This window comes from Rhamphochromis longiceps, linkage group LG14 (genome assembly GCF_057381845.1).
Source record: "Rhamphochromis longiceps isolate RC_006_pf linkage group LG14, R_longiceps_female_GT1.1, whole genome shotgun sequence".
In the NCBI taxonomy this organism is placed as follows: domain Eukaryota; kingdom Metazoa; phylum Chordata; class Actinopteri; order Cichliformes; family Cichlidae; genus Rhamphochromis; species Rhamphochromis longiceps.
Genome location: NC_140570.1, coordinates 20303471 through 20313585, shown reverse-complemented (window position 1 = coordinate 20313585; position 10115 = coordinate 20303471). Strand labels below are relative to the sequence as shown.

Below are 10115 nucleotides of genomic sequence, written 5' to 3'. Positions count from 1 at the left end.
ATTTAAATGCTACAGGAAAGTTTAACTATGTCAAAGTGAAGCCTGTGAACAGCACCCAGCTACATGTATTTAGTAAAGTGTTATAAAGTGCACGTACCTTCCTACAGACAATACTGTGAGCTCTCCTTCCTTTTTCTCCTTCACTTCACTTCCTTCCATCTTCTCCTGTACAGTTTTTGGCACAGCGGCTTGTGTATGGTGTGTATTCACGCACTCTCCACCCAGCAGGGGGCTCTTCTGCTGGTCGGAGGATGTGTCCAGGGAGGGCAGGATGAGACTCTGGGGGGGCTTCAGGGGATCTTTGAGAGAATCCAGGGGTGGAATGAGAACAGGGGGCCATTTTTTCTGGGCGCAACGGGTGCAGCGGTAACCATGTCTGGGGGCCAGGCCAGAGAGGCCGGAGATGGTGTGGTGGTGAGACTGATGAGGGCAGAGCCTGGGAAGGGAGCGGAATTGGGATAAGGGAGACAGCATCGGGAACCTGGGGGAGGAAAATTAGATTTATTAAAAACTAAAAACTGATGTTGACATATTCAGTTTAGACAAATCGTAAGTGGAGGTTACATCCAAATACCACAAAATAATCTACAGAAGGATTGTAAAAAGGCCATTTAGACTAGTGATGGTAAGAAAAGTGTTGGTTATAATACTAAACTGTACTAAGCTTTCCAGAATATCCTAGCATGGTACTGGCACATCCCTAATATTGGTCCTGGACACAATCACTGCTAGAATGTGGCACAAAATAAATAAATATGTCCAATCACAGCAGCGATCACTGCTCTGTGTCAATATAAAATCATTTAGCAACTCAAATCTAAAGTTTTCATCTGTTGGTACAGAGCTTGTTGGTTTGTGTGTCTTTTCATTGTTCACTTTTTATTTTTTGCAGGGGAAGGCAGAGCAAAAGAGACGAGCGCTGTATGGGAGAGCTACAGTGAACCCAAATAACCTGTGCAAAACCTCCCACCACACGCATCCAGATACCGATCTGAAAGCTTTCCAGAACAGTCTGTATATATCTGTGTGTGTGTGTGTGTGTGTGTGTGTGTGTGTGTGTGTGTGAGAGAGAATGTTCTGGCATCTAAAGATCACATGTGACAGAACCACTGAGCAGCAGTGCACAGCCACAGGCCCCAGAAACGTCTGCACTGAAATAAATTAGATCTAATGCTCATCATGTCATCACATCATTAATTTAGTCTTTCGTGGGGTTTACAGGTGACAAATTATGATTGGGGTAAATGTGGCATCACTGTCGAAGCAATAATCAAAGCCCTGCAGTGCAGACTGTTATAAAGTGGCATTCTCTCGAGCCTCATCGATTAAACTCTGGGAACTTGAGCAATTTTGGCTTATGTTACAACCTCAGGTTCTTACCATAAAATGCACTCAGTCATATCAAATGCGTGGCTTGAAGCTGTGTGACAGACTCATGACTAGACGGCTGTAAACTGTGTTAGCAGCTGGTTTCAAGCCTCGGCGAGTGAGTGAGTCACTCCCAGTTATCAGGCTCCTGAGGAAATGTAGCCGACACAGTCACAATAATGTGCGCTCCTAAGTGAATGTTTTAGCATTTGTTTTAGTTAAAGAGCTTAAATGAAACTAATAATGTCCAGACTGAACTACTGGAATATTAACATGAGAGTAGCATGTGGACTTATAGCCCTATAAATTCAAGTTTAGGTCTCCATGCTCAGTGCAAGCGTATGAAAATGTATCTGCACTGCTCCCATTTCTGCCGATACATCCTCCCACACGCACTTTTCTCTTGACGAGCGCCTCTCTTTCTCTCTCCCAGACTTCCCCTTTGCCATCTCGTTAAGTGTGACCTTGGGCAGCATGACTGAGCAAATGCATGTGATGATTTGTGGTTGTGCAAGTGCGCGCGTGCGGTCTCGTACTTGATTGACGAGCCTTTGCTCATAGCCATCTCTTTGGTCTCGTACTCCAGCAGCAGTTCCTCCAGCGCAGCAGCATTTTCTGAAGCAAGCACACATATACACATTTAGCTATAATGCCAGCTACTCAAACTATAGATCAGAGTAATTAAACACCTCCTGCCTGTGAAAATGTAATTCAGGAATTTATTAGAAGTGCATAAATAAGGTGGATGTAATTGATGCAGTAAACTTGGAGAGGAAAGCCAAGCTACTGTGTATATCTTGGGCCAATTGGGCCATTTATCACTTTAGTAGTAATAAGCTGCGGACAAAGCTGAAACTCTCATTTGCTGTTTATTATAATTTTTAGGCTACTTGCCATCTGTTAAATAAATGCACAAATTATATGCGATGTCACTGTTAGTATTTACCTTTCTTCTCGGTAATGAGGCGAACCAGAACACTGATGGTGTCTTCATTCAGGTCATCGGATATGTAGGGACAGGTGTTACCTAAAGTAAGGCAGAAGCAATGTTAATAAACAGAGATTTTCCAGTATTGTTTATGTATGTACTGCTTTTATTGCACTGCTTGTCACTTTTAACACTGTTCAAGGGACACTCTGATTGATACGGGTGGATGTAGATGGCCCCCTGCCACTCACCATCCCATAATAGTACAGCATAGTGAGGCAGCTGAGTGGAGAGCAATGACGATAAAGGGGAGAGAGGGAGATTCGCTCACTCAGCAGTTATGCGTTGTTCAGCACTGCTGAGCTGTGTGTGTGTGTGTGATGTACCAGGCCCACAGTACCAGATGACAATGCGTATGTGTGTGTGTTAAAGAGCACAATGTGACAATATAGATGCCAAATGCGACTGTGCATGCGTATTTCTGTCTTTCTTGCATAAGCAGCATTAGGCTGTTGTTGGACCGTAACAATAGCTCTGTCTCCACAGTGCCTGTTGCTACGCGAGCATAACAGCATCAGTTTCACGGGGTGGCAGTTGTTCTCGTCTCTTTAATACTCCAACAAAGTCACAGCCTGATATCAAGTTTCACGTTTAATAGTGGAAATACCTTCTACCTCTACTTATGCCTTTATTGGTTGTTCTACTTCTTGTCTTTGTCCTACCACGTCTACGATTCACTGATTGTCTTCCATCTGTGCCCTGCTTCCTTACCCGTATTCCACATTTTAGTCCATTATGTAGTTCTGGTTGGTATCTACTTTACATTTTTTTAATGTTTCTTTTTTTGATTAGTTATCTGTTTAAACGTTTCCCCCATGTCAGCATTTTGGTCTTTTTTTCTTTAGAACAATGAATAGCATTACAGTCTAACTTCTCACCAGGGGCAGATCTAATGGATAACAAGCCTTCAATACATAAATTACAGTACATCACAGCAGCACACGAGTCTCAATTTGCTTAATAATCATCATAAGTTTAGGCTTATGATTAAAAAAAATTATGTTTGCATCTAGGTTTACTGTAAATGCAGCAGTTCTGTGTTAACGGTCAACAGCTCACTTCTACCTTTTCCTGTGTGCACTCATGCTTGAGCAACTGCAGAGTTGCATCTACTGTAGCATCAACCCTGCATTTGCCCTTTCTGTTCCCCCCTCAGATTTTAAGGTCGATGCATTCTCCAGTGAAGCAAACTGTGCTCAGTCCTGCATAGTCAGAGTTGCCACCGCAGCATCTGATTTTAGCCCTGCCGAGCTAAGCTTGGCCTTGCTACCCCCATGGGTATTTCCTCTCAGATGGAATGATGGAAAAAAGTGCTGGAGTAAGAAGTTCCTCTAACCTTAGGCCAGTCAGGACTACAGTGTGCAGACAGGTAAGTGCACTGCGACAATGAATGTTACATAACAAGAAGAGAGCTGTCATTGCTTTATATGCAGCCTCTTACTGTACCTAACTTCTTCTGCATCATCAGCCCTTAAAGCATGAGTCGAATGTGGCAATGATGGTGATTAGAGGTCTTATATTGAAGTTGGAATTCTTCCTCATGCATGAGGTCTTCTGCTAATCATCACTGAGGACCTCATACATGAACCACTGTTATCTGCTTTATGTCCTAACGAGATTGTTCACTTGCATGCTTTCTGCATGCTTTTTCATGCTTTTTGCAAAATGCAAAATTAAAAAGCAAATCACTATCCACTATCCCACAGATTATCAGGTCAACACTGCAATCTATATAAAAATGAATTACCTGTTTATTTTAAAAATGGATAGAGGAAGAAAAAAGGAAAGAGAATAACCCAGAGAATCAAGGAGAGAGGGCAGAGGAGAAGGAAGGACAGGAGAAATGAAGAGACCGACATAAACAGTGAGTCGAGGTACCCGATTGAATTATTGATCTAGCTGGGAAAGGAGAGATGAATTGATAGTATCGTGTTCAGATGAGAAGAGAGGGGCATGTTAGAGAGGCAGGAAACTGGATCAATGGAGAGCAGAAGGAATGATGAAATAGCAGAAGAGGGATGGAGTTCAGGGAGTTTCCCTTCAGGTGCAAGAAGGGCTTAAATTTCACAACAAGATGCAAAGAGAGAAAGAAACCAAGGTGATACTAAAACAAATAGGCAGAGAGCACAGAGAGCACCGACTGTTGCTTTGACCCCTGGCTATTCTCATGCGCGCATGCATTCCTCCATAGATCACCCTGGCCTCCACTACACAGGCGTAGCTACATAGGCTGCTACAGCTGTAAACTTCTCATCCTCCTATGAGGGCACATAAAAATGCAAAAAGAACCACTAATAGAAGGAGTAAGTGAGCGAAAAATAACCATTTGTTTGCATGCTGTAGCTAAGGTGGCAGAGCAGGTTAGCCACTAAGGTCGAAGATCGGTGGTTCGATCCCAGGCTGCCTCCTGGCTGCCAAATATCCTTGGGCAAGATACTAACCCCATGTTTGCCTACTGGTGGTGGTCAGAGGGCCTGGTGGCGCCAGTGTCCGGCAGCCTCGCCTCTGTCAGTGCGCCCCAGGGCAGCTGTGGCTACAATGTAGCTTGCCATCGCCGGTGTGTGAATGGGTGAATGACTGAATGTAGTGTGAAGCGCTTTGGGGTCCTTAGGGACTAGAAAATGCAGGCCATTTACCATGTTTGCAGTTATGGAAAACGCTGTAAATGAAACAACAGGTGTTGCACAAACACTTGACGTGAGGCATGCTGTCACACAGTCGGATCTGTCGAGGGTGCAGCTGCGCTCTGACGCTCCCGATTCCATGCAGGTTTCCTAAGAGCCTTGCACCATCAGGTGAGCGAAGGAAAAGCCAGCTTAGCCTTTAAGTCTGCTTATTTATCTGCACCAAATGGCTGTAACAAACTGCGTGTCGTGTATGCTGTCTGGCTGCTGCAGAACTTGTGCAACAGTGGATTCTAATAAATTAAAACACAAAGTAGGTTACTGTAGAGTGTGGCAAGCTCACTCCAGCTCATTAGTGTGTGTGGTTTGTTTCATAAATGCAGGTTAGCAATCTGGTTATCTAGAAAAGTACAATCTGTAAAAGTAGAACTGATTATTACTCCACATTCTTCACAGCATCTTTTCACCACCACCCCCCAAAAACCCTAAACAAAACACTTTTTATGCGTTTTGTGACACAATTGAATAAAATAAAAGCTGCCTGGAGGTGTGTGCCTCCCATGTGACCTTTTACAGAAAACTAGAAACCTAGTAGGTACAGTACATCCAGTACAATAGAAGCATAAAGGAAAGAAATGAGTGCATTTCTCAGTTGTGTGCACAGAGAAAGAGGAAGAAAGACATTGCCTAAGTGAGTACTCTCTTAAAGGGCTAATTTGGCTCACAGGGTGAAAAAAAATACATTTAAGCACTTCAAACAAGATTATGCAAACAACAGAGAATGGGTATGGTAACTCATACAACCTTTCTCTTGGATTAATTTCTACGTCTCTTTCAATTAACGCCCCTCCCCTCTGTATCTTTTTCTTCTCCTGCCCTCCCTGACTCTTTTTATGCTTTCTGCGTTGACGCAAGTCCGTTTCTCTGACGTTGGCGGGCGAAGAGGTTGATGAGAATGCCCCACTTTACCTTTTCAAATAGGAGCATTACATTAAAACAATACCTGCTTAGCTAATTACAGCATGTAATGTCCCCTGTGAGGTCAAAGTTCAAAGCAGCTAAGATGAGAAAAAGAAATAAAACAGCCTCACACATGGACTCGCGTGCAGTTACATAAAAAACATATGGGGACTGAGTGCACATGCAAAGGCGCTGCCCTTTGAGCTGGGCTGGTTTCACTCTTGACAGGGAAACTTGACCACATCGTGTGCATGCCAAGTGTGCTAATTTGGCATTTTTATGGTCAAACGCGACAATAGCCTGAACTTAAATGCTACTTTCCTATTTTGCTCCCATTACTGTGATTTTCTCTCAGCAGCCTTCCCATCTCTCACCTTCTTTCTGCGGTGTGGCAGTCTCTTCATCTCCTCCCTCCTTCTCACCGGTGCAGCGGTATCCCTTTTTCTTTAGGATGTTGCAGATGAGGATACCCAGCAGGCCCATCACACAGAAGACGGGCACCAGGGCAAACACGGCGTACTCTGCTGTCTTTTCCTCAGCGCTGCGCACCACTGTGCTGTTGGCCGGTCCTCCTGCTCCACCAGACTGACCGTTACCCACATTACGGACCACTCTGACATGCAACCCTTCTGAGAGGAAAGAGGGGAAGAAGAGCGAAAAACATCAGAGAAGTAGGCAGCGTGATAGCAGAAATCAGTTCACTAAAAGCAAGTTAAGACACGGTAATCTGCAGAAGCATGCTTACTTTTCACGCAGGGACTTTGGGTGGAAACTTGCCCAGCGGCAGAGGAGTGAAACCTGTGAATGGATGAAAAAGAACCAAAAAGAGCCTAATTAGAGAGATGGATGAAGAGAAAAACACGAGGGGCTGTGTAACAGTGAAAGAATGAATCAGCGGTTTTAGCTTGTGGCATGTTATGTCCAGTGGTGCCTGTTCTTGATGTTACCCGCCCATTGTGGTGAATGACACACTGTGTTTGTCCCTGCGTGTGTGTGTGTGACTGTTTTCTTGCTTTTTTGAGACAGAGAAAATTGCAGGACTTAATTTAGAACAAATAAAAGTTTATGAGTTACAATATTGAATGAAAGCTGCGTTATTGTCCACCCTGTGGTTGGATAGACCTCTTTGTGGACTAGCAAGCATACAGGTAGACCACCACAGACTCAGGCCATGAGTTCTCACCCAGTCAGACAGTGACCACAGACGGCGTCAGAGGTCCCGTTGCCAGAGGATGCAAGCTTTCGGCCGAGGATCTTACAGGAGGTGTGTGGACGGCAAACCTCAGAGTCCAGTGCGTCTGAAAAGGTTCCAGCTGGGCACACCTGGCAATGCACTTCTTCAGCTGGACTCTGGATCTGCCCACAAGCCTGAGAAGAAAAGAAAAAGTCTAAAGTCAGGCAAAAGAGGCTTAAAGAGAAAACCTAGCATCCCTGTGGCGTTGTAGAGTTGATGGGTAGCAAAGAGCTGACTGTTTTAATTTGAAATCCTGCTTCTGTGTTAACTAGAAATAAAATAAAGATTTGCAGCACTTATAAGACTCAGCCAATATTTATGGATTCATGAGAAGAACAACTTCATTTTTGACAACTGCAGTGACCAAATACACAGACTATAATGTAATGGAGGAGATGAAAATGTGATTTGAACATAAACTGCAGGTGGCTGCTCAGGCGGAGGGAGTTGAATAAGTAATTTAACGAGCTGTGGAAATGTATTGGGTCCAATATGTTTTAAAGCTCTACACTATTTCACATCGAGCGAAACTCCACTTTCTGTCAGAGTAAAGAAGTTTAACTACACATTTAATCCCTGAGATATATTAATATAAGATAAAGAAGTGTGTAAAATTACAGGAAAGGTTGTCCCATATTTCTAAGACATAAAGTAATGATTGAGTGATGAAAATGTTCTTTATAGTAGACAGTGAAAAGCAGGAACTTTTTTGTTATTTAATTGTTATCTATTACTTAACTACTTTGGTGTAGTATGAATGGCTGTGAGGGGAGTCTTTATTAGCAGGAAAAGCTGCAAAACTTTAAATAACGCAGCTAAAAGTCCAAAAATCGATGCCTTCCTTCATATTTTGCACAGCTGTCTAGTCAGGGCCGGCCTTATGTTTGACACCCCTGCTCTACACTATAGAAATTAAAGACAAATGTTGCCTACTGAAACAAGCATATTTATAGCAGTTAAGGAGGTGAAAGTGTTAAAATATATAATAAACAATACAAATGTTATTAAAATATTAAAATGTTGTCTCACCTTGGAAGGCTCCTGGCCTGCCGGGCATTGCAGACACGCACACCCTTTCCCACACCGAGACTGCACCGCTGCAGTCCCTCCACAGCCAAACAGCTGGAAGACACAGAAACGCACTCGTGAATCAGAAGAAGTGCGCACACGTGTGGATACACTCTTCTTCTTACACAACAGAGCTCACAAAGCATGCGCATATTTACCGCGAGGAGGACAATAGCTGAGCAGCAAAGGTGGTTCCTCATCTTCTTCAATGTATTCTTCTATGTACATATGATCTAAAGAAAGAACAGGCGAGGGGTTAATAATAAAACATGATCAGTTCACGAGGATTTATGAGATTTTAAATGCTGTAAACAAAAACAAAAAAAAGGTGCCGGCACTTTTCCCAGCCTGATATGGAAAAATACGACACGTCAAAACTGACGACCTTACAGCACTTTCCATTATGTCACACACCGCGCAGGCATGCACACTCTCACAAAACCGCAAGAGTTCACACGGCGTGAAAACACCTGAGTCACTTATCCGGAGCAAAAGCGTGGCTCCTGCGATCGGGAGGTAAGGAGCAGGTGTGAATCCTGTAAATATCATTTATCGTGAATCATGTCCTCTTTATGCACAGCAGGGTACAAACCGAGGATTTTCTGTTGCTATTTCTGAGCCATAGGTACTCACGTGCACACTTTTAGCACTGATTAACTTTGCACCGCATTCATTAGATAACACGTGCTGCCCCTGCGATGGGCATTTCCCTTTATTCAGAAGAGTTTTCAAACAACCATGCAATCAAAGCTAAGTGACGCTTTGTGACGGTGGAGGGTAAATGAGGATGATTACACTGCTTTATTTAGCAGATATTTTTAAGAAGCTTAGGAATAAATGAAAAGGTCTTTGTGCCACAGGTGACTGTTGCATTGTAGCAAGTCAGTGTCATCCCCTCTGCAGTATCTGTACCTGAAAAACATCTGACAACAGCTCATTTGAAACTACATCAATATAGTCCACCTAAATTTATATAAAACCTTACAGTGCAGACTGAGGAAAACTTTGACTTGAGCCCATTTATCAACTCTTATATGCAAACTTATTGGTTTGTCAGCTGCAATTATAGTGTTCTGACACTCCAGCCAAAGTCTGCTGTATTGTCAACTTTTAAATACTGCTGAGAAGCCAAACTCTTGCACTCGTCTTTCTGATCTGCTTGACTGACTGTGATAAATTGAATGAATTCCACTGAATACATATTATAGAAACAAATGCATTTTTGAGACTAACTTTTCAAAACTCACCATAAAAATATACAGAAATATTATGTGGTGAGGTGTTACTACGCAATTGACAAAAAAAGGATTTGTTGCCACAGTTGTGGGGGCTGTGAATTCACACCGGGCTAGGATTAGGTGAGGATCCATAGCCTGTTACATGCAGCAGATTCATACATGATAATTCTTTGTATATATCAGACTATTTCTTGGAAATCTAAATATCAGATGTGCATGTAGTGACACTCTGTTGCATGCCAAAGACTGATTTAGTCTTTTTTCTCAGAAATGAGAAGGTGGAACTTGCAGACAGAATGTCTCTGAACGGGCTTGTAAAACAGCCACTGACAAAAGCAAAAACATAAGAAGCGTTTAGAATGTGCAAATCAAAAAAATAAAGGGGAAAAGGACACGCAGTGGAAAGGACGAGAAATAAGTGCAGGAGAAAGAGATATTGGGGAAAGATGGAGGCTGTAAAAGTGAAAAGGGTAATGGGAGGGAGAGGAGAAAAGCAAAGCTGAATACTTACCCCAGACTTCCAGTGGACTGACACAGTTGCTGTGGCAACTCAGTAGGGATGCTGTGTGTGCTGCTACAAATGCTGAGTCAGGGCCAAAGTCAAACTGCCTTACTTTATTTTAACTGTGCAAAAG

General features: G+C 43.1%; 1 protein-coding gene across 4 annotated transcripts in view; it reads right to left on the bottom strand.

Annotated features, from left to right (window-relative positions):
• relt (RELT TNF receptor) overlaps positions 1-10115 on the bottom strand; it is a 33330-nt gene that overhangs the window by 4066 nt on the left and 19149 nt on the right. For 2 of the 4 annotated variants that reach the window (XM_085429259.1, XM_085429258.1), the window contains exons 2-9: positions 8401-8475; positions 8204-8296; positions 7124-7308; positions 6686-6738; positions 6315-6566; positions 2315-2395; positions 1905-1983; positions 98-481 (exon numbers count right to left, since the gene is read on the bottom strand). In XM_085429259.1, the coding sequence (XP_085285385.1) occupies positions 98-481; positions 1905-1983; positions 2315-2395; positions 6315-6566; positions 6686-6738; positions 7124-7308; positions 8204-8296; positions 8401-8442 (1169 nt within the window). In that variant the 5' untranslated portion in view covers positions 8443-8475. Of the gene's footprint in view, positions 1-97; positions 482-1904; positions 1984-2314; positions 2396-6314; positions 6570-6685; positions 6739-7123; positions 7309-8203; positions 8297-8400; positions 8476-10115 lie in introns of all 4 variants that reach the window. The other 2 variants (XM_085429257.1, XM_085429256.1) reach the window with 1 other exon arrangement.